Source organism: Eleutherodactylus coqui, chromosome 4 (assembly GCF_035609145.1).
Source record: "Eleutherodactylus coqui strain aEleCoq1 chromosome 4, aEleCoq1.hap1, whole genome shotgun sequence".
Classification (NCBI taxonomy): domain Eukaryota; kingdom Metazoa; phylum Chordata; class Amphibia; order Anura; family Eleutherodactylidae; genus Eleutherodactylus; species Eleutherodactylus coqui.
In genome coordinates, this window is record NC_089840.1 from 213,404,033 (window position 1) to 213,431,825 (window position 27,793).

A 27,793-nucleotide genomic window follows, 5' to 3' on the forward strand; every position below is an offset into this window, starting at 1 on the left:
CACTGTCTGTGGATATTGTAATCTATTGATGACTTATCTTGTGGATCAGTCATCAAATTGGGAAAAAAAATTCCCAAAGTCAAGGGCAACCCCTTTAATAAAAGAATACCCCAAAATTGTTTTCATGTGGAATATAAGCATTACATTTGAGGAGAAATATCCTCTTTATGTAGCAACAAAGATTCCTTCAATTCATTTCTCATGAAAAGCATAGAACGTATTTCTGCAAGCAGGTGGTGAGGGAAGGCAAGTACGGGCGTGCATAGCACAGCATTTCTAAGTTGGGATTATGGCGCCCCCTGCTGAAATTGACAATATACAAGCAAAAAGCAACAAAGTAAACCAAAAAGGCTACTTGAATTCCTTCTATAAAATATATAATATATTTCTCCTGTTTTCAGCAGTAGAAATCTCGGAGCAGAGCTACAGGAATGTGAGTCATTTGCAGAACTTGTCACCAATTCGTTGCTCTTAGCTGCGTCAGACATCAGAAAATAATTTTCACTGTATTTCTCACCATAAATGCATAAAACCAACTTACCACCATGTAGTAGGGCAGCTCGACAGTTGGTAGACAGCGCAGACTTGGCAGATCTTTCAGACAACCCGAACAGCAAGCCTCTAATACTGGGTTCAGGATCTAACTCTGAATACTGGTTCTTAAAGAGACTCATCCCTACGAGCCTCGTAAACTCAAGTTATGGGCTCACAGGAGATAAAGGGCCAAGTGAAAGAATAGTTGCCTACCCCCTCCTGTCCCCAGTAAAGATACAAAACAACCGCTCCATGAATCCTGCGAGTTATGCACGCACACATAATGAGGACTATGTAGAGGTGGCTTTACAGGTGGACAGCGGGGAAGCCAAGTATAAATGGGCATGCCCGGCCTCAGTGTTGTATCTCCTATGAGCCCACAACTTTACTTCATGGGGCTCATAGGAAATGACAGATTGTCTTAATAACTTAATGTTTCAAAAGGAAACCGCTTATCAGGGGCAACATCAAAATAGGAGCTTAAAGAGACTGTCACCATATTTTTGCACCCACTCTGAGGGCAGCACAAGTTAGTGCCTGTCTCATGGATTACAGCAATATATCTGCTGTGTGGATCTGTACAGTAGTTTGGGAGAAACTTACATTTTATCAGCACATAGATAGAGGATTACTTAAAGTAGTCCTGCGTATTCATGAGCTGCAGGCTGTCTCCAGCCATTGATTGACTGCCAATCATTGGCTGGAGGGCTGGGTGGGTGTGGCCAGCCGGCAGCTCATGAATATGCAGGACTACTTTTGTGTCTGGCTGCTAATAGATAGAGATGAGCGAGTATACTCACTAAGGCTAACTACTCGAGTGAGTAGTGCCTTAGTCGAGTATCTGCCCGCTCGTCTGTAAAGATTCGGGTGCCAGCGGGGAGATCTCTCTCTCCCTCTCTTTTCCTCCTGCTCACCACCGCCGCAACTCACCTGTCACCCGCGCCGGCTGCCAAATCTTTAGAGACGAGCGGGCAGATACTCGACTAAGGCACTACTCGCTCGAGTAGTTAGCCTTAGCGAGTATGCTCGCTTATCTCTACTAATAGAAAGCAAGTTTCTCTAAAACTACAGCACAGATCCACACAGCAGACAGATCACTAATCACTGTGAAAGACCTCTCAGTGAGGCCTGCAAAAATATGGTGACAGATTCCCTTTAAATTACTTAAATTGTGATTTTTCTGGTTTTGCTGCAATAAACATAGTTACTCAGAAATATCCCTTAGGAAGTACATATTTCAACAGCCTTCCTTAATTTAGCAATTTCCTCAACATATATACAGCCAACTAGTATGTTATGCAACCTTAAGTTCCGCAACCAACAACAGTAACCGTCATTGGTCACGTTAAAGCTCCACCCCATAGACACAATTCGAAATACTCAGACCTATTAGACCAGGGGAGCACATATGCAATTTCCATGCCAGCAAGGAATGGTATAGAGATAATGATCATGGATGGACTAATTGAGTACTGTGAAGCTATCTTTGGGTCCCCCACATATCAGGAGAATGGGGTATTTTGATACCTGTTTGGCACTCCAGAAAGGAATTAAAAGTGGCTATCTATTCATGTGGCTTTCTCCATTGTAGTTTATAAGAGTTGTGAAAAATTAGGTTGATACCACAATGCCCATTATCTATAATGGAGATGGCCATATGCATGCATGGTCTTCTCTTCTATGGAGTGCTGACTAAGGGAGAAAGGGACTTCCATCTCCCAATAAGTGGGAGTCTTTGAAGTGGGATCAGCACCTATGAGACATTTCTGGTGTCTACTTTTGGTATGCGGCAAATGTCTCACATTGTAAAATACCTCTAAGTTTTACTGCAACCCTTGCAAGTAGTTCAATATTACAATGTGGCCCTTGGGCAGGAAAAGACTGTGCGTCCCTGTCGTAAGCCCCATGTACACACACGATTATCGCTCAAAATTCGTTTAAACAATGTCTATCAAGCAATAATCGTTGCGTGTAAATGCTACCATCATTCGCTTTTCGGCCGAACAATGATTTTTAGTTCAGCATAAAATCCATTGTTCGGCTAGGCAGCTGATAGCAGGGACCGCACGCTGCGATTCTCCATGGGAGCGTTGCTAACATTGTTTTTAGCTGCAGTACAGCAGCAAAACAAAGGGGCTGTATGCAGATAACAGATCATCTGCTGTTCTCCGCATACAACAAAGGGAGCCTCATTTACATGCAAATAAAGCTAATAAGCTACTAATGGGCATTAGTGGCCATTAGCAGTTTATGCAAAATGATTGCTCAAACTGTCACTCAAGCTATCTTTTGAACAAATTTTGACTGATCATCTTTGCGTGTAAATGGGGCTTTAGACACACTCACATATAGTTAAAGTGTGTAATTTAATTGAATACTCCCAAAATAATACAGGGCGATCATAATTAAATTATCCCTATTCAGGAGATATCTAGAGAGAAATCTACTGGGCTTAAGTGAACCAAACTTGGTGATACAATCTAGGACACACAGAAGTGATCAATTGTTTCAAGGCAGTTAGACACGGCCCAGTCAAAGGTGCAGAAAATCGTACGTAAGTTGTTGCATTTTTTCCAGTATAAGATAAAAACCAATTGCAAGAACAGCTTCCTGGAGACCCAGGAATGCGACTGATGCTTGCACTGGAAATCCTCAGTTAAATGAAGAAGCTGGATAGTTCCTTGAATTCATTTTACCCATCTCACTGTAGCCACACTGACCCCTGGTGGTGAAATTTGGATTTTTCCCCATGGATTGCTTCTACATGTCCTGGATAGTTTTAGTACCAAGTTTGGTTCAATTATACCCAGCAGACGTCTCTCTAGATACTCCCATCATTTAGAGGGGTTGTCTCAAGAAGACATCAATCCTCACGAACAATCTGGACTCCTTTCTTGTCAGGAGCTGCAGAAATAACCAATGTTTTTATAAATCACTGCACTTTAGCCCATAAGTAACAGAACACTGAAATTAGCAGGTATATCACTATTTTAAGCTGCCCAAAGTGAAGGCAGCATTAAAAAACATGAAAAGTTCCCTTTAACTGCGTAGAGCAATTTGGATGTATAAGCCAAAGAATGGATTGAACTGGCAATCCACAAATGGACGGTGCATTTAGAAATACTGTATGAAAGCAATGCAAAGGAAAATGACTGCTTTCACTTTATAAGCTTACCCATGGTTTGTGTGGAGAGCCATGACCAATTACTGCTTTCTCTGAGAGGTCCGAGATGAGCAGTACTGGAAAAGGCATACCGCCTTATTGTGGTCATGCACCAATTTCAGCATGATGTCTGCCTACAAAAAGTTACATGAACCTTTATTATAAAGCCAGTGAGGAACCTTCTCTACTGTAAGAGAAAGAAAACCGACTACATTCTGAGAGGTGAGAAGTCACAGCGTGCGCCCCGATTATGCATGACAAAGAGTGCAAACTGATCAACCAAATACCTCCCCCCCCCCCCTTCTCCATGTTGGGGATATCTGCACCTTCGTGCTTCATACCGACAGGTAATATTGGGTACCTCCAATAACTAAACTATAGCAGCCATGCTGGATATGAATCAGATACAAGGATACAAAGTGGCAACGTCATATGGACCTCTCAGCTCCAACGGCTACAAAAAGAAAAACTTGAAATCACTTTATAGTCACATGGATTTGATTAATGTAAGAAATTTGCAATCTGGTAAAGTCAGTTTTAATGGCTGAAAAGTTTCTCACTAAGTAAAGCGGATTGCAGTTAGGGTGGTGACACACAAGCATATTCTGGCCACATTTATATGTCTGTAATAAGGAGTCACGCTCAGGCTGGGACACATAATGATAATAATAAGGACTAGAGATGAGCGAGCACGCTCGTTTAAGGCTGATGCTTGATCGAGCATCAGTCTTGTCGAGTAACTGATTACCTCAACCGAGCACCGATCACTCTTCCCCTGCCGCATGGTGCTGATGCTCGATTGAGCATCAGCCTTAAACGAGCGTGCTCGCTCATCTCTAATAAGGACGCATCAATGTGGACAGAATACGCAGGTGTGTTATCAGCCATAGGCTAGTTTCACACGAGCGTCTCATCGCGACGCTTTTGCCGCGATAAAACGTCGGCCAAAAATCGCGCCCATCTGAAGCGCTGGATTTCAGTGCATTTGTTCGGATGGGCGATTTCCCAGTGTGTAAAACCGGCCGTCCGGAATGCGCTCCGCGTGTGCCATCTTTTAGACCGGCTAGAAAAGATATGCCGTATCTTTTGCCGGAATACGCCGGTCGTTCTCCTATGGAAATCATTAGAAAAGGGAAGAGGGAAGAAGTTTAGCAGTGGCTCGTGCTGCTAAAGTCCATCCCCCTCCCCTTGCCGGCAGCTCCTATAAGCTGGGGAGGGAGTTTAACATGATTAGCTCTGCTAAACTCCTGCCCCCTCCCTATGCCAGGCAAGCCGGCAAGGGGCAGGGAATTTAGCAGAGCTGAACTCTCTCTCCCTGTCCAACAGTATTCCAGGCTGTGGCATATACACGCCGCACCCGGACGTCTGAGAGGAAACGGGAGATGCAGTCGCAACTCGGTCACGGCTGACTCTCATTCATGCGATTTTCGGCCGTGATTCGGGCAGCTGAATATCGCAGTGTCTGTGTGAAAGTACTAGATCCAGACAGTAGCCAGGACAAACATTGCAGGTGCTATGTAATAGGCCATGTAGCAGCTGATACAATTACTAATTTAAGAGGCTAAGTCTTCTGTGTAATGAATTCAGCGGTGTATTCCCTTAAGTCCATATTTGCAGTATTAAATCTTCACTTTCTTTTACATAAAGCGCTGCGGAATAAGTTGGCGCTATACTAATACAGATTATTATTACATAAACGTTAGTGTTTAACATTAACTATATCTATAAAGTTACCTTACAGATGCAATAACTTTATTTTATCTGTTATTTTGATTATAGAGAGATACCTTATTGCGCACTCACATGGCCATTTATGGATTAAGTTTTCCTGTTTCTCATGGGATCAGGAAACTAGATCTCTGGCTAGAACTGATCCGTCCTACGATGAAAGCGAACAGCGGCCAACAGAACCTATCGAATTTAATGGGGCCCATCCAGCTTCCGACATGGCCTGCAGCATTTACCCAGATGAAATAGTACAACATGCTATTTTTTTCCGAATTCTAGCAGAACTCTGTAAAACTACAGCTCACCATACAATAAAAAAAAAACATCATATGGCTATGTTAACGGAAAAAAAAAAAAAAAAAAAAGTTATTGTCACATCCTTAAGTACCAAACGAGGCTGTATTCCCTAATGGGTTAATATCCTGGATAACCCCTTTAAAAATGTAAATCCCTTTACTAATTAATTCACCCGTGTGTACATAATTGTACATGTGTGAAATATACGTGCAGATGCTTTGTAAGTAGTAAAAAGGAGAACTTACCTTCTCGGCACCACTAGATATGATTATGTTCTACAAGTAAAGACAACACCAGGGTAAGTATGTGAACGGCATTCTTGAGATTATAGAGCTTGTCTTCTCCATGATAACACAATCAAGAGTACATTGTTGACTTTCTCATGTTCTGTCATAGATGGCCTGCAAAGACCTACTACATGGCTCACTGGAAGACACAGCAATATCCACCATGTGCACTAAAAGCGTGCCGGGCACGTGACATACACTTGTGAAAAAGTGGCTCCTTAAGGCCACTTTCATACGGACGACAAAAATCGCATGATTTTCTTGTGATAGCGCTACAAATCCTATGTATGTGAAGCCCATGCTTTCCAGTGGGTTCTATCACATTAGCGATCTTTTGTAGGCCGCTACATTGCAAGGAAAAAAAAAATCAGCATGCCGCGGTTAGCTATGTTTTATAGCCCATGTTTCCCTATGGACCCTTCCTCTGTGTTGTATTGCATGAAAACGCAGTATGCTCACTCATCTCTAATCATGACGTTTTCTTGGCAGACTACTTTTTGCAGGGTGGTTTTCCATTCCCTTCCCCAATAGACAGGGAAGGAAGTAGCAATTGCGGGCAAGATATCAAAGGAAGTGGAGATATCTTCCAGGTGAAGGGTCACGTGATAGTAAACAGCTACAGCAGGTAGTTAGCCTATTACAGAATAACTTATTGTGATGATGTGTATTTTATACCAGAAATAGCTATTTAAAGGGGTTGTCCCGCAGAAGCAAGTGGGGTTATGCACCTCTGTATGGCCATATTAATGCACTTTGTAATATACATCGTGCATTAAATATTGGCCATACAGAAGTTATATACTTACCCCCTTCCGGTGCTGGCGTCCCCGTCTCCATTGCGACGACCAAACTCCTTCTCTGGTCGCTGGAACAGTCGCGCTTGCGCAGAGAGGAATCCTCCTCTAGATGGTCCAGGCTCAAGAGCTGCGTCCTGGCTCCTCCCCTTCTCAGCGTCATCGCGTAGCTCCACCCCCGTCACGTGGTGCCGATCAGCCAATGAGGTGGCTGGAATCGGCAGTGGAGCTCAGACAGCAGAAGAACATTCACGGTGCACCATGGGAGAAGACCCGCGGTGCACCATGGGAGAAGATCAGCGGCAGCCATCTTGGAAAGAAGATTTTTTAAAGTTGCTGAACGGGGATTCAGGTAAGGGAATTTTTTTTTTTTTTAAATAACACCTGTCAGCAGTATTCTTTTACAGGTACTGGGGGACTGGGCAAAAAAAAAATTTCTCTTTAGACGCGGGACAACCCCTTTAAGTCTGAAATACATTTTACTATCCTTGTTTCATCCCCTACTTACTATCATTTACAGCATCAGTGTGCAACTTTAATTTTCAAAATTTTCTAACCTAAAAGGCTATAGAAAAAAAAATCTTCCCTATCTTTCTAAACCACAGAATTCTACACTGAACAGCCACTTTTTCAGAGACACCAGCCCTTACACGGCTTCCCTGTATGGAAATTAGACATGTGGTCCCGGAGTACGGCATCAAATCAAGTGAGCAAGTTTTCTGTGGATTAGTTTCAGTATGAATCCACATTAGAATGGGAAAAATCAAGCAATGTGAACAACTTCAAATCAGGCATAGTCATCGGTGCTAAACTAGTCTGGCCAGTACTTCAAACACTGCCAACCATGTAATGTTTTCATTGTCATGCAACGGTGTGGACATAATAGAAAGAATAGTGTGATCAAGAAAAGACGGCCTCAACAAAAAAGGAGTCAGGGGAGGATGTCAAGAATTGCTCAGTGGGCAAAAGAAAGCAAAAATTGGATCACTGAGCAATGGAAAAACATTGTCTAGTCAGAGAAATCAAGATTTCTGTTGCACCGTGCTGATGGGAGGATCAGAATTTGGCACAAGCAGCATGAACCGATGAACTCTTCCTGTCAGATGTCAACAGTTCAGGCTGGTACAGTAGGAGTAATGGCGTTGGGAATGATTTCTTGGCACACCCTGGGTCCTTTGTTACCAGATAACATTGAGGACTGCTGCATCTCTGAAGGCCCAAGGCGGTCTAACGCTCTATTAGATGGGTGTCTCTAGCAAAGCGGCCAATCAGTGCATGTGCACTGCAATACTATAGTATTACTTACTTTTCCTTTGCAGACTTCCATTAAGCTGAGTGCATTAGAAATTGTATATCTTCTTAACGTGGAATCTTTGATTGCTGGTGTATAAATCAACTCAAAAAATATGCCTCTCTCGACTGCCTGGAATATACAGAACACTGTAAAGACATATATAGAGATACTTTTGGAAATACTATTACATAAAATATCAGGCTTTATTTCCAGTGTTGCGCACTATGCTGTGGGGTTCGGTCACAAGTGCCGAAAAATGGTATTGAAACAGTCAAAATGACACCAATGTGATGTCCGTCTTACAGGTATTCAGTAGAGATGAGCGAGTATACTCGCTAAGACTAACTACTCGAGCAAGTAGTGCCTTAGCCAAGTATCCTCCCGCTCGTCTCTAAAGATTCGGGGGCCGGCGAGGAACGGAGCGGAGATCTCTCTCTCCCTCTCTCCCCCCCGCTCACCGCTGCAACTCACCTGTCACCCGCGCGGGCCCCCGAATCTTTAGAGACGAGCGGGAGGATACTCGGCTAAGGCACTACTCGCTCGAGTAGTTTGCCTTAGCGAGTATACTCGCTCATCTCTAGTATTCAGTTCACTTCCATTAGAATAGCTTACTGGAATACACTATTCTATACTCTAAATGTAGCAAAAACAAATGGAACCCTTGTCAAATGGACAGCAAACTGACTTTTGACTTATTTTGGGGTTCCACGATTTTGCTGTCAAATCAGACAGCACTGCCTACAGAGCCTCAAATGCAAGTTACACCCTCGCTGAACAGAGAGAAAGAACATGATGATACTATGGAACACTTTTCTTACAGCATTTAGAGGCGGCCTCTTGAAGAAAAATGGATACTTTTCGGTCACATTGATGCATATTATATCAACATCGGTGGCGGTGCACGCAGTCTGATACAAGGAGACAGAAGAGATTTTAGTGCAGGCATGAAAAATGTGTAATACACTAAATGATTGCTCCTCCCTACATAACACTACAGAATGTGCCAAACTTGATTGCAAAGGCAAAAAAGTTGTCAGCAGCACAATATGAGTACCATATGGTTTGAACAGGTATCCTGCACGCCCACTGGATTTGCAGGCTTTCTGCTTGATGAACCTACAATGACCTGAATAAAATGCCGTGGCAGCAGGACCCCAAATACTGGCGTTCCAGCTTGCCATTGGCTATAAGCTGCTCTTGTATGCGATAAGGCATTGCAGTGCAAAAGTCCTGCAATGCATTATCACAGCTATCATAGCCGTTATAGTTCAAGTCAAGACATAAAGAACATCTAAAAAATTTAAAAAAAACCTTTTCTCGCGCAGTTTTCTTTATTTGGAAAAAAAAATAAAAGAATCCCACATATTTGGTATCATTGTATCCGTAACAACCTGTACAAGAAATTGAACACACTATTTATCCCGCACGTCAAAAACAAACTAAAAAAATCCCCACTTAAATGGAGGCAAAATGCTTATTTTGCTAGTCTTGCCTTCCAAAAAACATAAAAAAGTGATAAAAAGCCTTTGAGTGCAATGATATAGAAAAAAGGGTGTTTTATTGTGCAAAAAAACCGAGAAAAAAAAGCAATTGTTTTGTCGTTCTCATACCAACCTGCAGAAAATATTTTATCATGTCATTTATGCTGCAAAAAAGGTAGAATTCGTGCATTTTCTCAACCTGCTCTAAAAAAATGCATAAAAGTTCCACAATACATCATATTTGCACAAAATTTGGTACCAATAGAAACTATAGTTTGCCACGCAAAAGACAATCCCCCGTATGGTCATGTCCAAAGAAAAATAAAATGGTCATGTCCTTATAGCCAAAACAGGCCATATCCTTGAGGGGTTAACGATAATTCACTTGAAGTTCCCGGAGAACTATAAAAACTGTATATAAAGATCCTTCAACTAAAGTACTTACATGGAACAACTTCTCTGTGTCGGGATAGATGGCCACAATATCATACAGCTTCGTTATAGGAGAGCTGGATCTCTGGAAAAACAATGTTGACAACTAGAATAAAAGTCTAAAAACACCACATATAGAAAACAACCTAAAGAGGGTTTTATATGTTAAAAGGGGTTTAGTAGAAAACACTCTAAATTTACAATATAATATAATGGGGGGGGATATTAGTTGTACAAGGTTGCTGCTAATAGCTTTCATTCCCTTATACGTATTTGTTAACCAATAATGTTAAAAAATAAGACCAGAGGGAAAAAAAACACACACACTGCGCCACAAAAAGAGCTTTATTATGTCAAAAGGTACAGGTGGTGGACAAAAATATGGAAACACTGTAGGAAATGCTTGGGATTTTAATCGTTAGCACTAAGCTGGCCTTTTGACCCCTACTTGGCTTAGAGCTTTCCCAACAAATTTGTGTTTACTTCACTTCTTGCCCTGCTCTGGGTGGTTTTGGGAGCAGCTGGTAACAGCAGCTGAGCAGCTCACACCCCTGACCAATGGAACCTTGTAGCTCGGACGAATGTTCACTTCTACCCAGCAGCATCTGTGTCATATTACCTCCACTTAAATTACATGGGATTATGAATCATATTACAATAGGACACATAGAAACAAGGCATGCATTTTGTACAGTGGTTCAATATTTTTGTCCACCCCCTTTGCGTCTAAATGACCTGAACCATAAAATTATCAATGTATTTAAATTGCACCGTGAACATTACAAGAAATAAAGTTTCAAAAAAAAAAAAAAAAATGGAAAATGGGCCGAGTTTTTTAAAAAATCTCTTCCCTTTCAAAAAAAACAAAACCCTGCACAAAAACTGATCAAGACGTTGTATGCATGCACTTTCAATGGTACTGATCAACTGATTCTGCAGAAAACAAGCCCTCGTATTGCTTTGTCGACAGAAAAATAATAAGGTTATGGCTCAATATAGTAACACTTACATAAAAATAAAAAACAAACATTTAAATGATCTTGTACAAAAGCAGTAAAACGGAGGGAAGCAAACCTATAAAAATCTGGTATATAAAAAATTATTTTTAACTAATTAAAACCAAAATGTGAAACGCTCCATTTTTGGAATTGGTTTTTATTTTTTGAATGTGGAGGTTTGTATTCTGTTGCCCGTACATAACGATGGGGGCTGTCAAATTGCCTGAGGGGTTTTTAACAGCGTTTAGACAGATGCTTTACAACAGAAAGCCTTTATCATTCACACAATGTGGGAGAACATTCTAGGCCTTTTCTGGAATCCTCGTAGAGGTGATCGTGCAGGAAGGGGGAGGAGGTGAGCTCTGACCATCATCTATTGTAAACGGTGAATCTTGTCTTATTGGTGCATAAAAAAAGTGTTGTTCTTTCAGTGTAATCCTGATTGTGATTATAACGAGATGACTGCTGAGCAGTTATGTCTACAGAACAGGAAGTGTCAGATTACTGCTAGACCTAGTAGTCCATGAGAAAACTGCAGGATTTTAGGAAGTGTTTAATTTTTATACGAATTGTATCACTGAAAATTAAAACTTAAGAATTTTAACATTAAAATCTGATTTATACAATAGGACATTTTCTGACTAGAAAGTCTGTTAAGGAGGGTTAAATAACTTCAAGCATCTTAAGGCCCAATGTCCATGGGCGGATCTGATTTGTGGCACCTGGCAGGAGATCCGCAAATCAAGCCGCCCATAAGAATGCATTAGCATCCGCAAAACAATTTAAAGCATGTGGATGTGATTTTTTTTCCCTGGCACGCGGGAAGAAATCGCAGCATGCTCCATTTTTCTGCGGATCCCACAGGGACGGCTTCCATTGCTGCAGATCCGCAGGAGGTTTAAAAAAAATAAATAAATAAAAATGCACTGCGCATGCGTCCGGCACGTCAGCCAGGGCGACTGGACGCATCAACTGTGCTGAAGAAAGAAGATCCGTCCGGCACGGAGGCGACTCGCGCTGGATCTGAACAGGTAAGAAAATGTTGTTTTTTTTGTCCATGTCCGCAGGCACAGCTGGAATGCTCTGCGGGATTCAGCAGATGAAATCCGTGTGTGCAAGCGGACCTTGGGCCTAACTCTGTAAGGAACGGATACAGAAATTATATGGAAAAAGCTGAAAATCGGAATACCCGTTTTAAAGAGGACCTGTCGCATTCTCTGACAAGTGGAACAGGCTACATACAGCTGCGGCCTCACCGATATCCTTAGTGCCCTTCAAGACCAGCCGAATTATCATTTGATCGAGTGTTGTCATCGTTCGCTGTTACGCAGCCCGTTTATACAGGCAGATACATTGTTGGCCTGTTAAAACCAGAAATCGTTCAGTCTTTGCCATTCGCTGTATTAGTGACTCAACGAGCGCGGTTTGAACTGAAGGATAAGTGAACGAGCCAACGATGGTTTTTCTACCAGCATAAAATTATCAACGAATGATTCTCGTTCGGTCGTTGGCTCGCATTCAGACTAAAAGATTATTGCTCACTTTCGCTCGTCTGAACGATAACATTTCATCTAAAAGTACCCTTATACAGTTTTATTCTTTTTGTAGCCTTCCACCCCCGCCCTCATTTGCCCACCAAGGCTCCTGATACCTTCAGAGACCGGCACTAGTCCACTATCAAGTGGACAGTCAATGATGGACATGACCATGACACTTGGTGGTGACCATCCACTTGACAGTGGACTAGTATCAGGCACTGAAGAGAAAGCCAGATCTATTTTTTATTTTGAGCAGCACCAAACCCTGGCAAAACCAAAGGATGCTATGTGCGAAGGTAGACCCTTACTGCCTCAGGGTCTCATAGACTTCAAAAGCGCCAAAAAAGAACAATCACACCAGAGACTCTTGATGCACATAAAAGATTCTTCTTTAGTTCACTCTGTATAAAAGGCTTCGCATAGAAACAAAAATAGTAATCAGATGTAGAAATAGTCAAATGTAGTAACGTTGTGGACAATAATGTCCTTTATCAATCTGTTGCAGACTCAAACTCAATGTCATGGGGAACCCCATTGGCACCATGGCCCTAAAGAGCCCCCGTTGGCACCACAACCCTAAAGAGCCCTGTTGGCACCACAACCTCTAAAAAATATAAGGGGAAGGGTTCAGAAGACCAGAACCTTCAGTCCAGAACCTCCAGAAGGTTCCTGGCATGTCTGGACTGCACGCGGCATGGGACTAGCAGGGGTTGTCTTCATTGCCCCTCACTTATTTACAATCATCTTGGTGCTAAGGGGATTCCCCATAACATTCAATTTGAGTCTGCAATCATTGATAAAAGGTCATACTGTTTGAAAAGTCGCCACCTTTGACTATTTCTGCATCGGATTACTATTTTTGTCTACATGTGGAACCTATTATATCGAATGAAATAAAGTAGAATCTATTATACTCATCTCATTCCAAGAGTCTCTGGTACGATTGTTCTTTTTTTGAGCTTTCCAAGTCTAAAAGTAATGCCAGACATTGTGGGCACACAGGTGGGGGTTTACAAGTTGGTGAAAACAAAAATGGAATCAGCACTTTTGTAAAGGTATATAATTCGCCCCGCTCGTCAGAGAATATGGCAGGTGCCTCTTTAAAGCAGACACATAGAAGTAGTCAGCAAACATAATATAATAGACTTTAGTGAAGAAGTGAATTAAACCTATATTCAGTGTAAATCTCTTAGCATCAAGAGCCGTTCTCACGGCTATAATTATGGATTGGCAGACAATGGGCATATAAATGGCAGGTTTATTTTCCATCATTGTCCCGCGTATCACAATGTACTGTACCAATGAATGCTATACAAGCTGTAACACTAAAAGATATAATTAATCTCCAGCAGCTGCAATAATGTCTCTTTTCTGGACAAATAGAGAAATAATATGACAAGGCGATGCTTGTGCACGGAAATAATTATATTTTATAGAAGGTACAAACTTAACCCTCTAGAATCCCACATTTTGTCTTCACAAGATCAACAAAGATTGTGTGAACTGATTGGGGGGGAGACAAACAGGATCGGGAAAACAAGGTTGATTGACCCCATTTAAAAGGCATGTAATTTGCAGAAATTAGCATTTGGTGATTTGATAAGTACTAACATCAAAAGCTAAAATCTTGTTAAAAACAGTGAAGGAATTTCAGAGATCCCTTGGTTAGCGGTGAATTTAAAGCGACTGGTAGTAATTGGTTAGAACAGAGTTAAATGGTCACTGACTTTTCTAACAACTTATGCTCAGGTGATAGCCAATGTAAGAACTGGAAGGACTGTTACATAGAGATTAGAGATGAGCGAGTATACTCGCTAAAGGCAATTGCTCGAGCGAGCATTGCCCTTAGCGAGTACCTGCCCGCTGGAGACGGAAGGTTCGGGTGCCGGCGGCGGACACGGAGCTGCGGGGGAGAGCGGGGCGTAACGGAGGGGAGATCTCTCTCTCCCCCCCCCCGCTCCCTCCTGCTGGCAGCCGCTACTCACCGCTCCCCCGCGCCGGCACCCGAACCTGCAGTCTCGAGCGGGGAGATACTCACTAAAGGCAATGCTCGCTTGAGCAATTGCCTTTAGCGAGTATACTCGCTCATCTCTAATAGAGATTAAAGTGGTTTTCCAGACAGCACCCGCCAGGATATACCGAAGTCGGAGTGGAACCTGCTACTCTGGCCCCTGTATAGTTGCCGGCGCTCATAATTGCAGGCGACGCAGCTCTCACCGACATCAATAGGACCCCAGTCTGCAATAACAAGTGCAGCTTCCATTAATTTCAATGAGAGCAGCTCCTGTAATCACGAGTGCCGTCCACTACACAGTGGCTTCCACTCCGACCCGGTGTCTATACCTGTCTAGAGCTAACTGGAAAACCCTCTAAGCATTGTCCTATTGTATATTGTTTACTTTGAGATACGCTCATAAAAGCTCAGACACGTTTGATTTAACCTAAAAGCCCATGCAGCATAGTGACATCACAGGCCACCATTCAGTGCTCCGGTATCACGGTAGGCAAATACTAGATTATATTTAAAAAATAAAAAAGTTATAGAAAAGCCCCAATAAGAATTAACTAAAAGGTAGCCACACGTTTTAGACAGCTGTAGGAGAATACCCTTCAACGGCTGTTCCTTCCGACTCCCTCCATTGCCATGCTCACTTGACCAAGCATGGAAGAGTTCTTAATATTGAGAAGGGAATAATCCACTGCCCGACATCTGGCGGAGACTTTTCTTCCTTTAGAACATAAGGATGGGGCATGCTGAAATCCAACACTCCTAACCTATCCTTCCCCTCTAACCTCCGTTGGGGAAAGTAGTCACAGTCCTATATACATTAGATGTTTGGTCTGCCTGACATTCTTAGAATGTGTAAGCACACCTTAAATGGGTATCCCACAAAAGTTGATAATTGAGGGTTCAACTACTACTGTTGATCAGAAGAATAGGGGATAATTGTGTGGGATGCTCCACTGCATTGATCTGGTCCCAGACTACCGCCTGACATAGAGCCCCTCTGGACGCATATATCTATATTAAACCACAGTCCGGCACTAACAACCAATGAGGTTGAATCAGGGAACCCAAACAACCAGTGAGGTTGAATCACACAAGCCAAACAACCAATGAGATTGCTGGAATTGCTGCATAGTGACGAACTGGGGTGTAATATAGATATATGCCCTCTGGACTGCTGTTGGGAAGGGGGGGGGGGGAGAAGAGGTTCTCTGGCAGAAGCTGCACCTACAGAGACCCAGCCATTACCATATCTAAGAGGATAAGAGGACAGACTCTTCTGGCTCCAAACTTGGTCACAAGTAAAAATATAAAGGAAAAATAATAAAAGTGAGATGCTCTGACTCAGCCACTGTCTCATGATAAAACGATTTGCAAAATACTGGCAAGCGTCGTGCTACTTTTTTCCATTTTAAAGGCCATTTTTACTTGGGATTGTTAGTGCCAACCTCCCAACTCCGTTTGGGAGCATATATTTTTGGAAGATGTGACTATAACAGACTATGGGTGTATTTATATGAGCGATCTTCTCGTGCAGCTGCCATCCGATTGAATTTTGGACAGAACTCACATGGGAAAAGAACCCATTCATTTGAACAGGCTCACGAACATGAGTGATTTTTCACTCAGACCGATGGTCAGAGTTTAAAATAAATGAATTTATATATATATTAAATTAAAAAAATAAATAAAAGTCGCTGCATGTCATTTTTCCTCGCACGAGAACAGGACATGTAATGTGTGGTATCCCGCATGTGATGCGTGCAATACCCATGCAAATACAGCCTATGATTGAAAAGCCGGCTCCTCTGCGAGTACCACTTCTAAGACATTGCTCCCTTATAGAATTCTTCAGGGTATACAGCAGGGCACATGTGGATGCCGCAGCGAGTACAGCAGGTTAAGGCGCATATCCAGGTTACAAGGAAATTACAACTAGGCGGCATACATAAGGCTGATCGTCTAGGATATATTTACTGCTTGGGTTTGAGGATATGGCAGTTGGACCTCCAGGTCTGAGTTGTAGCTGGGTGGAAATCGCCCCAAGCTTTACAAGTCTCAGGATGTGCAGCGTTGCTCTAACCATGACACTTATTAACGCTGCTCATACTGAACATGAAAGTCCAGGTGACGGGACGCTGATATCGGCAATATCAGTTTCCTCAACAGAATGAAAATGAAGAAGAGCGGTATTACATACCAGTACATTACAATGGGATGGATCCGATGCCACAATTGTCAGCCTTGTAAGAATTTTGATGGGTGTTGATTTACCCTGCAGGAAATTAGCAAAGGAGAAAAAAAAATAAAAAATCAAACTAGGACTTGTTTAGATGGAAAATTTAGCCACACACACAAACACGTAGGTTTCTGTTCATACCTTCTTAATAACAGAAACTATGACATAGTGCTGAATTGGTCACACAGAGGCCCATGATGGGCCCTAGTGACTTATAATGGGGTACATTGAGTTCTTGGAGACAGATTTGAACAGAGCCAAGAAAGCTGTGGACCTGATGCTTGTTGAGCCAACAGCTCTACCAACCTTCTTTAAGGGTATGTTTATGCGGGAAGGTTGGGGGGGGGGGGGGGGGTGGAATGCTGCGGAATCTCCAGGGCAGGAAATTCTGCAGCATTTCCGCATATAACGGAGTAAAAATCCACACCATCAGATTATCCTGCAGTGGGTGGCAGGAACGGGCCACCGGCTGAGTATGAAACACAGCTGCCCGGACTCCCCGTTCCCTCATCTTTGAGCTCCATAACATAGATTATGGGGCTTAAAGGTGATAACAGGTTCCCTTTAAACAGTGAGACACTGGGAGAAACAACTAAACACTGTGGGGTACGGTTACCGAGGTAACTTCACAAGATCCAGCGAGTATCAATGCCATGGGTCCTACTAATTATAACAGGACCTGTGCACAATACCCACTGGGTGGCGCGCAGCTTCCTCGGAAACTGTACCGCACAGCCGGCAGCTTAGTCTTTCCATGCCCAATGTCAGATCAGACGGAGGAGTATGCCTGGAGGGACACTAAATCTATTGTATTCATAGCTTAAAGCGTACTGTTCACATGTCATCACCATAGGTTTTAATGACTCAATGTCCCTATTATAAGAACAGGCACTAAGTGTTGTCATGGGAATAGCAGAATACTTTGGACCTCTCTTCAACAACTAATAACATGTGTTTAAAAAAGCTGCAAAACAATGTATGAAGTCTTGTGTGCTGCATTATGAGGTAGTAGTACCTGTACGGTAGGCGGTGATGGGAACAGATCCTTAGTAGCTATAGGTTTCACAATTTCCTAAAAGAAAACAAATGTAAGAATTGAAGTCATTACCCTTCAGTACAGAAAAAAGCTTGTTTTTGTCCCAGAAGTCGTCATTATTAGTGCAGTAAGTTGTAATCTGCCACAATATTAAACACATGAGGTCACTATGTAAATCTTACCGCTTTCTTTTTTCCAAACTCTGCTACATGGTTAATGGCAACTGCGGAGTAGCCAACTATAAAGGCAAAAGAATAACAATATTAGTAAAAAGATTCAAATGCAATTCAACCAACTGAACATGGATTACTATAGAGCCCTATGGGGTCGGTATGTTGTGGCTATAATATGAATGGTAATTCAATCCATTCTCGACTCTGCTGTCCGGCTAATCCACCTCTTCCCTCTGCCAGTCCCTTCACTGGCTACACATCACCCAAGGGATTCAGTAAAAGATATTATCAGTGACGTACAAGGCCGTCCACAACCTGTCCCTCTATACATCTCTGACCCAATATCTCCCCACATGTAATATACAGTATATAGCCTGTCCCCTCCATACATCTCTGATCTAATATCCCGATTTCTCCCCACATGTAATATACTCTATATAACCTTTCCCCTCCATACATCTTTGACCCAATATCCCAATACCTCCCCATATGTAATATACAGTATATAGCCTGTCCCCTCCATACATCTCTGATCTAATATCCTGATACCTCCCCACATGTAATATACTGTATATAACCTTTTCCCTCCATTCATGTCTGACCTAATATCCCGATACCTCCCCACATGTATGGAGGGGACAGGCTATACACTGTATATTACATGTGGGGAGGTATCGGGATATTAGGTCAGACATGAACGGAGGGGAAAGGTTATATCGAGTATATTACATGTGAGGAGGTATCGGGATATTAGATCAGAGATGTATGGAGGGGACAGGCTATACACTGTATATTACATCTCTGATCTAATATCCCGATACCTCCTCACATGTAATATACTCGATATAACCTTTCCCCTCCGTTCATGTCTGACCTAATATCCTGATACCTCCCCACATGTAATATACTGTATATAACCTTTTCCCTCCATTCATGTCTGACCTAATATCCCGATACCTCCCCACATGTAATATACAGTGTATAGCCTGTCCCCTCCATACATCTCTGATCTAATATCCCGATACCTCCCCATATGTAATATACTCTATATAACCTTTCCTCTCCATTCATCTCTAACCCAATATCCCGATACCTCCCCCACATGTAATATACTCTATATAACCTTTTCCATCCATTCATGTCTGACCTAATATCCCGATACCTCCCCACATGTAATATACTCTATATAACCTTTCCTCTCCATTCATCTCTGACCCAATATCCCGATACCTCCCCACATGTAATATACTCTATATAACCTTTCCTCTCCATTCATCTCTGACCCAATATCCCGATACCTCCCCACATGTAATATACTCTATATAACCTTTCCTCTCCATTCATCTCTGACCCAATATCCAGATACCTCCCCACATGTAATATACTCTATATAACCTTTCCTCTCCATTCATCTCTGACCCAATATCCAGATACCTCCCCACATGTAATATACTCTATATAACCTTTCCTCTCCATTCATCTCTGACCCAATATCCCGATACCTCCCCCACATGTAATATACTCTATATAACCTTTTCCCTCCATTCATGTCTGACCTAATATCCCGATACCTCCCCACATGTAATCCCTGGTCCCCACAAGATTTCTTCCTCTGCTCTCTCCTAATGTGCTCTTTATATTATCATCTCCAGGATTTCTCCCGTGCGTCTCCCATACTCTTGAACTTATTACTGCAACACATCAGACTCTTCACCAGCTTGGAAAGCTCAGAAAAGCCTACAACCTAAAGTAACCCTGCAGTCCCATTGTATGAGCATCTCCTAACCTTCCCTACTTCTGCTCCCCCCTCCTGTGCAGACTGTAAGCCATCAGAGGCAGTGTCCTCCCTCCCTCTGTACCAGTTCGCAAAGTCATCTAATTCAGGTTTATTCTTCTTGCTTTATGTGTGTAATGTATATAAACCCCGGTTTCACTTGCGTAACGCAATGGACTTAAATATAGGCCCTACCCCAAAAATATGCCGTAGCTGCAGAAAAAAAAAAGTATCCATCACCTAGAAGCAATTTCTTCTCGGTCCCTGGCAGTGGTCTTCATCTCTTTTGGCCAGTGTTTGAAAAATCCTCGCCTCCTGGAAGCGGTGACTAATTGGCTGACGCTTAGCCAATTACAGCCAGCACTTGATGAATGGCTGTGATTGGTTCATCGAGCGGTGGCTGTGATTGGTTAAGTGTCGGCCAATTACAGCCAGTGCTTCCAGGAGGTGGGGATTTTTCAACCCCCAGCTAGAAGAGATGAATAGAAACAGTGCCGGGTACTAAGAGGAAGCTGCAGCAGGATCGTATATCGCTTCTAAGGTGATGTATGTGGTTTTTAAAACATTTTTTCTGCATCTAGAACTTAGATTAGACTTTGACAGTAGGATTTCCTACTGTCAAAGTTGCATTGCACCGTATGAAAATCGAGTTTTCGTGCGATGCAACACAGGAAGGCTCCATTGGGAAACAGGGGCTACAAAACCTCACGAGTCGCAAGCATATCGCCGGACCCACAAGGTTTTTGTATCGGGTTGTTGCATGCTACAAAACATTGCATGTGTGAAGGAACCCCATAGGAAAACATGGGTTTCACATAGATGCGATTTGTAGCAATGTCGCAACGTGACAAAATCGCACAACTTTGTCACCCGTCTGAAGTAGCCTTATTGTACAGGTCTTTACAGATATAATACTTCTGAGCCCACGCCATCTACAGGACGTAAGTTTACGTCCTGTTGCGTTAAGTATTCCCTACCTAGTTCAAAAACTTTAATCAGGGATCACAGCAACACCCCACATGTAGTCACCTCAAGTGCAATCCCTCTGCGCCCCCTGCTGGGAAGAGGTGACATACAGCAGCCTATTGTTGTATTGAGCTTCACGTATCAGTCTCTGGTAACTAATCAATTCATGAAGCATTATATGATTGCTGCCGGGTGCTTGTCTTCCCGATTTGCTTATGCAGGAAGAGATGGAGCTGCGGTTGAGATGCTGAGTAGATGGCCAGGAAGCAGAAACTAATTAGCAGGACTAATTTTCTTCTTGCCATGGCATCCCAGTTTTGTAGATCTCCGATGTAGGTGACTGCATTTCTTACTTCTGTATGATCCGATATATGATATAAACCAACACGTCCCCTTATTACTCATCATCCACGCTGTTATCATGAAGACACTGTGTGGAGTCAAATCACCAAATACATCAAAATCTACGTCTTTTCCAGCTTGAAAAGCAGCAGTCATGGATGTAGATGGCGATTTTAATCCACGCACGGTCTTCATGACAGCCTTCTAGCTGACATGTTACCAGAATCTCTGAGGCCTTGGGTCTGTAATGTAAGGAGTCACATCTCAGCATTGATGTACTTGTTAAAAACAGGTCTCAGATCTGTAATGTACAGCAAGAGACCCTCCGGTAAGAAGCCCAAACCATGCCGTACTTACGATGTGCTGCCATTTCTATCATGCTTTGCAACTTCTTTACTTCTTTGCAGTTTGTAATGTTGAGGTCCACGAACACAGCCATTCTGGAAGGAGAATCAGAGCGTAGAAGATAAATTATGACCGAATTTAATGTGTGTAGCTATGGTATAATAGACAGATCGAGCAATACTTAAAGGGGTTGTACCAAGGTGACCAAGGGAAATAACTTACTGATTGGTAGCAGTCTCGAGAAGAGAGTTCCAGCGTCCCTCTCTGCTCGTTACTGCAGGGGCTGCTTCTCCCCAGGCAGCGACGTCAGAATGGATGTAACGCTGGCCAAGCATGCGCAGTCGGTGCTCTATTCATTTCAATGGGGCTGACAAAAACCTGGCCAGGTTAATATAGTGCTCGACCAGCACATGATTCAGTCTCCTCCTCAATGCTGGGGGTGTTATAACCTTGCAGTGTGCACAACACGAGACCCCCATTCTTAAGAGCAGCAGGCATCACAGCAGTAAGACCTTTACCGATCAGTAAGTTATTCCCTGTCCTAACTTGTAAACTTGGTACAACTCCTTAAAAGGGGTTGTCCAGTTGTAAACTACTGTTGGCCTATCTGCCACCAATGATCCCTGACAATTAACTGTTCGCCTGGGCACTGTGTTTTTGCACTAAGATGATTTCTGCAGGAAGTAGACTGCTCCATTTCCACTGCAGTGGCCAGAATGGGAACTTTGCCTGTAATATAAAGCCTGTCCACTGCAGTAAGAATGGAGCTGTCTGCTTCCTGTAAAAAAACAAAACAAAACAAAAGAAAACAGCTAACTGCATGAGCACCAAGACCTGGTGAACAGCAGGGGATCCTGGGTTGCGGACCCCTGCTGATATAATACTCCTGACCTATCCTAAGGTTAGGCCATCAGTGGTCTACAATTAGTCAACACCAAAGCAAGAAAAATCTCCTTTAGGGCCTGTGATACAACCGATTCCAAATGATGCGACTAAGATAGCTGAGAAATATATGGAGTAATCATTTCCTGTTGAACAACGGCAAGATATGTTATGACGGTGTGGCATTACCTGGGGAGAAACAAAGGATCAGATACGTTGAAACCAGAACTCAGGGCGTTGTGTGCCTACGGGCTAATAGGAAGCAAATCCAGTACCTGTAGCGGCGTACTGGAGTTAAACAATTGGTTCTCCCCCAAGACCACCAGTTGTCTCCAGAAGATCTTCTCAGGTCTTATATATATATGTATATATATTATATAAAACTTACCGCACTCTACTGAGACTAAAGCCTTTGGTAAGGCTTTCTCCAAGTGGAGGGAGGATCTTCCTGACCTTCAAGATGACCTCTGGGAAGATGCAAACAGTCTCCTACCTAACATCAGGGGTTACTTGAAGAAATGTCCCAATACAAGTTTTGCTACAGGGTCTATTTGACCTGCGAGATTTCTGTGGGGTAAACACATGGCTAGAGTTTACATTATGGTTGCAAGGAGCCCTAATAGTGCACCCATAGACTTCTATGGGGCTGTAGTAGAGCAATGTATGCCATAGAAAAACTAACTGAAAATGTGGCATGCTCCATGAGATGACATATGTATGAAGGTAGCATGCATGAGTTCTCTATTAGAAGAGGGACCAGACAACAGTACTGCCAGCACGCACTACCGTCTACACGCAGAGAAGTCGCAGCGCTCCACTACTTCCAGCAGAATGTTACTCGGAGCTGAACTCTTGGAGTAGTGCAACTTCTTCTTCACCTCCTTCACTGCTTTATGTGGAAGCAGGGCACAGAGTATTGGTGATAAATGAAGAAGTTGTATTACGTGACCTCCAATCCGTCCCCCCTTACCCTACCATATAACTGGAGACTGATGCTGCTTACCTCCTGACAATGCCAATCGGTGGGATATATTAGGCCAGCTTCACACAAGTGTAAGCACAATTGCGCGTGCATTGGCACAACAGTCTAGCATTATGAACTAGGCTTTTTTTTGCATGCGTATCATATTTTACTGCACATTTGTGCACGGCCAACGAACGGATTGAATGAATTGGCTTATTAGTTCCAGAACAGTTCTTTTACAAGCAGAATTACACTGCTTCATGCAGCTTTTTGTGTATGGGCATCCGCATTGACTTCTATGGGGGGCCTTTGGTGCGCAAATACTTAGAACGATAGAGCATGTTCTTGTTTTAATTTTTTGTAGCCAAAACATGCACAAAAATACACGCATGTGAACAAATTCATTCAAATCAATGGGTTCATTTCACTGCATATTGTGCGAAGCGAGTGACCAGTCAGTTCTTGAAGTTGATGCATTAGAAGCAAGGAAATGTCCAAGTGTCAGGGCTTATTCACACGGTGCGCTCATAGCATGCAGTGAATGGTTTGTCTGGTCAGATCCCACAGATTGTTGACAACGTTACTGCTGGCCATGATTGAGAGGTGCCAGGACCAGTGCTGATCCCTGAAGAAGCTGCTACAGTGGGCACCTGACCATTAAAGGGGACCGCGGAGCAATAAAAGGCGGCCTGATGAAAGTCTGCCCTCGAGCCTGCCGAGGGGTCCCCAGTTGTTCTCCTCCTTTATCCCTGTTTAGTTTACCCATTTTGGGGTAGATAGGCTTCTGTAGGGTGCCTTTATCGGTGCCTCTGTGATGGAGCTCTCTCTCTAAGCGGCCATCACTCTCCGCGGTCAGGCTCCGCCCCCGAATGCTTCAAATTTGAACGAAAATTGTTCAGTGTAAACACGGCCAACGATTGAGCGATCAACGATAATTCGTTCATTTTATGCAGGGTTAACAATTAGAGATGAGCGAGCGTACTCGTTAAGGACAGATACTCGAGCGAGTATCGTCCTTACCGAGTACCTGCCTGCTCGCCCGCAAAGATTCGGTGCCGGCGGGGGGTGGGCACTGTGTTGTGGGAGCGGGTAGAAAAGAGAGAGAGATCTCCCCCGCCGGCACACGAATCTTTGCGGGCGAGTAGGCAGGTACTCGGTAAGGACAATACTCGCTCGAGTATCTATCCTTGGGCCTCCTTCACACGGGCGATATCGCATAGCTGCACTGTATGATATCGCTGCAATTTTCTCGCAGCAATACCACGATTTTGTAGCGCTACAAAGTCGCATGTGACGCTACAAAATCACGCAACTTTGTAGCATCTGCTACTGTCAAAGTCGCACCGCATCGCATGCAAACCGCGTTTTCGTACGATGCGATGCAACAGAGAGGAAGGCTCCATAGGGAAAAATGGGCTACAAAACCTCCCGTGTCGCGGGCATATCGCCGGACCTGTGAGGTTTGTGTGTCGTTTTGTAGCATGCTACAAAACATCTCATGTGTGAAGGAACCCATAGGAAAGCATGGGCTTCTCATACATGCGATTTGTGGCATCGTAGCAGTGCTACAAAATCGCGCGACTTTGTCACCCGTGTGAAGGAGGCCTTAACGAGTACGCTCGCTCATCTCTATTAACAATCATCATTTGCTTGTTCACTAATCGTTCCCTTTAAACACTGACCAATCACTTGTTTGCACTCACTGATGCAGCGAAGTGAATGACTGAACAGAAAAGATAATGACTGCTTTCCCACGGCCCCAAGAAAAAAAAGTTTGCACAAGATCTGTGTGTTGCGTGACGTATGAATATGAACCCTGTTCTTTACAATGCCGTCATACGCACAAGCGGTTTTTTCCCCCCACATCATGGTGCTGGATAAAAATTGCCCCATTTTTAGGCGTTCCCTCAAAATGTCTCACCCATTGTTTTTTATAGGGCCGGCGAAGCATCACACCCCATGCGAGGTGCACACGAGTTCATTGGGAAACCTCGCATTGCAAACACTGCACGGTGCCCAGACCCCTGAAGAAGCAGACTGGCAGCCATGTGCCACTCATTGTGTACGCAATCGCTCAGCCAATTGTAGCAGTGACTCTTCCATGGTCGCTGACAGCTGTGATTGGCCGAGCAGTCGTGTTCACAATCTACAGCAGGTAATCACCTGCCACCTTCTTCCAGGTTCTGCGGGGGGGCTGTAGGGGCTCCAGCGCCATACACAGCGCCTCAGTGCTAGGTTAACATGCTTTAAGGCCCCTCTCACACCTGCGTACGCATATTTGCCCGTGCTTGAGCTTAACGTTTTTTGCAGAATGAACAATGCATTTCTTTTTTTTTTTTTTGCGAGCATCAACCTATTTTACCGTACTTTTTCTGCAGGCAAGGCATGTTCACACACCGATTGGAACGGCTAGTTAGTCTAATGCGTTCTATTTCCTACTCACCTACGTAGTGTTTCACGTATGGCCTTGCGGATTTTGTACCCCCTTCCCGTTAACTTCTATGGGCACTTTTGGAAGAAAACAGAACATGCTGCGTTTTTGTGCGTGTGCAACCGAGACATGCAGGAAAAATATGTGCATGTGAACGAACTCATTGAAATCAATTGAATCTGTTCTCTGCCTGTTTTACACGCAAATTTTACGTGCTCTAGTACGCCGTATGAAGCCGGCTTCAGCCTGCCATTGTTTTTAAAGTGTCCCTCCCCCCACAAACCCTTTAGTGTACGTATAGGGTGCCTGCACACGAACGGAATTTCCAGCACGTTATTTTAGGCACATTATCTGCCCCAGACCGCAGCCAATATACTCCTATGAGGATCCGCAGTTGTCCCCAGACGGACGGATTTGTATCGCGTTTTTTCACGCGCGTGAAAAAATCTGCGACCTGTTCTAATTTGGGTCGGATTCTGCGCGTGAAGCCTCCAATACAAGTGAATGGGTGCGTTTTTTCACGCAGTACATCCGCAGTGCAGCTGCGGATGGAGTCACTGGTTGCTATGACTACAGGAAGTAGGCATGGTAGGAGGCGTCCCAACACACAGCACAGAGCTTCACAGGCAAATTTGTAGAGGGAGATAGGTAGTATTTATTGCCAATGCAGGATGTAAGAATGCAAAATCTGTAGTAATGAATTCCTCTTGTGAATTTTTTTGCAGTGACTGAAATAAAGTCACGCTGGAGAAGCGCCTGAAAAAAGTTACATGGATCAACCATGCCCACAAAGACATCAATAATTTAACGGTGCTCGCACAAGCAAGAGGGACAAAACGGAGTCTGGGTGTTGGTTTTTAAGCTGTTTTCCAAGGAATGGGCAGTTCTCTAGTGGATGGGTTTACAATAAGGGGTGTCTGCTGGGTTTTCTGCGCGTTTTTTTCCGCAACACATCCGCGTATATCCGCGCGTGATTTTTCACGCATCCGCACCTATCCGCAAGCACATTTAGGTACCATACGCTCGTGAAAATCCACTAGCGGAATCCGGAACGCTCGTGTGCAGGCGACCATACACGGAGGGGAATTCTGCAACACAAAACTCAAAAATAGAGTCAAAATTCACACCACTGGCGCGGATTTCACCTCCGAGGTTGTTGCACCATCAGCGCACCAAGTTGCCCGGCTGCTTCTACTGAGCGCAGCGCCGCTGGTCAGGTGACGCTGGCATAACCACAGATTATTTCGATTCAACATTTGTAGCAAAGATGCTAATTTTGACAGTTTCGGATGCAGAGTTTGCTGTGGAATTACCACTGCGCAAATTCTTCGTGCCCTTTAACGATCTGCTGCATATTGTGCAGGGATGTTGGTCAGTCCATTCCTCTATATGCTGTATGGGAAGGTAATGCCACTCCTATGCAGAAGCCTGGGAAAGCTGGATAACACGTGGACTGTGTGTTCACACTGCTCGGCCTGGACGCCGGCCATCACACGGAGCACATGTTTCAGCTCCGACGTCCACACGTGCACTTACCTCTATGTCTATCAGCTCTCTCCCAGCAGCGTGCATGTAGGCTCACCACCGTTCCAACCAATCAGGAGCCAGCAGCAGAATGCGGGCGGAGCTATGAGTTTTGCTTTCCGTCATTGGCGTAGTGGAGTCACGTGGTTAGGACGCCGTGGAGCTGTAGAGTACATGTAGTAACGTTACCCACACGGCAGATTCGTCTTTCCTTCTCTCTAACGACAGCCGGCATAGCTATTTTATTTAGTCGTTGCTGTAGGATTGTGAGGCTTTGTCCGTGCCGAATTAATTGTTATAAAGATGAGAGGGATTTTTTTTTAACGAAATAAGGCAAAAAAAATTAGAATAAACATAATTGGTTTTTTTTTTTAATCCAGACTATTAAAATGTTAATGAAGACCACAAAAAAGAAAAGACTTATGCCTGAATTGTGTCCTTTTGCCAATTTTTGGGCACTTCGCTGCCCCTTGAAAATTTGCAGTAAAACGTCTGCGTGCCAAAATGGCAGCCAGCGAAGCTACAACTTGCCATGCTAAAAACAACCTTCACACAGCGCCGTA

The 27,793-nt window shown here is 43.6% G+C and overlaps 1 protein-coding gene across 3 annotated transcripts in view; it reads right to left on the reverse strand.

Annotated features, from left to right (window-relative positions):
* The window catches only part of RPP30 (ribonuclease P/MRP subunit p30), a 29,589-nt gene extending 2,283 nt beyond the window's left edge, over positions 1-27,306 (reverse strand). The window contains exons 1-11 of one of the 3 annotated variants that reach the window (XM_066600720.1): positions 27,243-27,306; positions 21,442-21,524; positions 18,012-18,067; positions 17,809-17,865; positions 16,755-16,829; positions 10,024-10,095; positions 8,916-9,005; positions 8,110-8,226; positions 5,968-5,997; positions 4,114-4,151; positions 542-621 (exon numbers count right to left, since the gene is read on the reverse strand). In XM_066600720.1, coding sequence (XP_066456817.1) covers positions 542-621; positions 4,114-4,151; positions 5,968-5,997; positions 8,110-8,226; positions 8,916-9,005; positions 10,024-10,095; positions 16,755-16,829; positions 17,809-17,865; positions 18,012-18,067; positions 21,442-21,523 — 697 coding nt within the window. In that variant the 5' untranslated portion in view covers position 21,524; positions 27,243-27,306. Of the gene's footprint in view, positions 1-541; positions 622-4,113; positions 4,152-5,967; positions 5,998-8,109; positions 8,227-8,915; positions 9,006-10,023; positions 10,096-16,754; positions 16,830-17,808; positions 17,866-18,011; positions 18,068-21,441; positions 21,525-22,699; positions 23,015-27,019; positions 27,038-27,242 lie in introns of those variants that run through there. The other 2 variants (XM_066600722.1, XM_066600721.1) reach the window with 2 other exon arrangements.
* Positions 27,307-27,793: the final 487 nt, after the last annotated feature.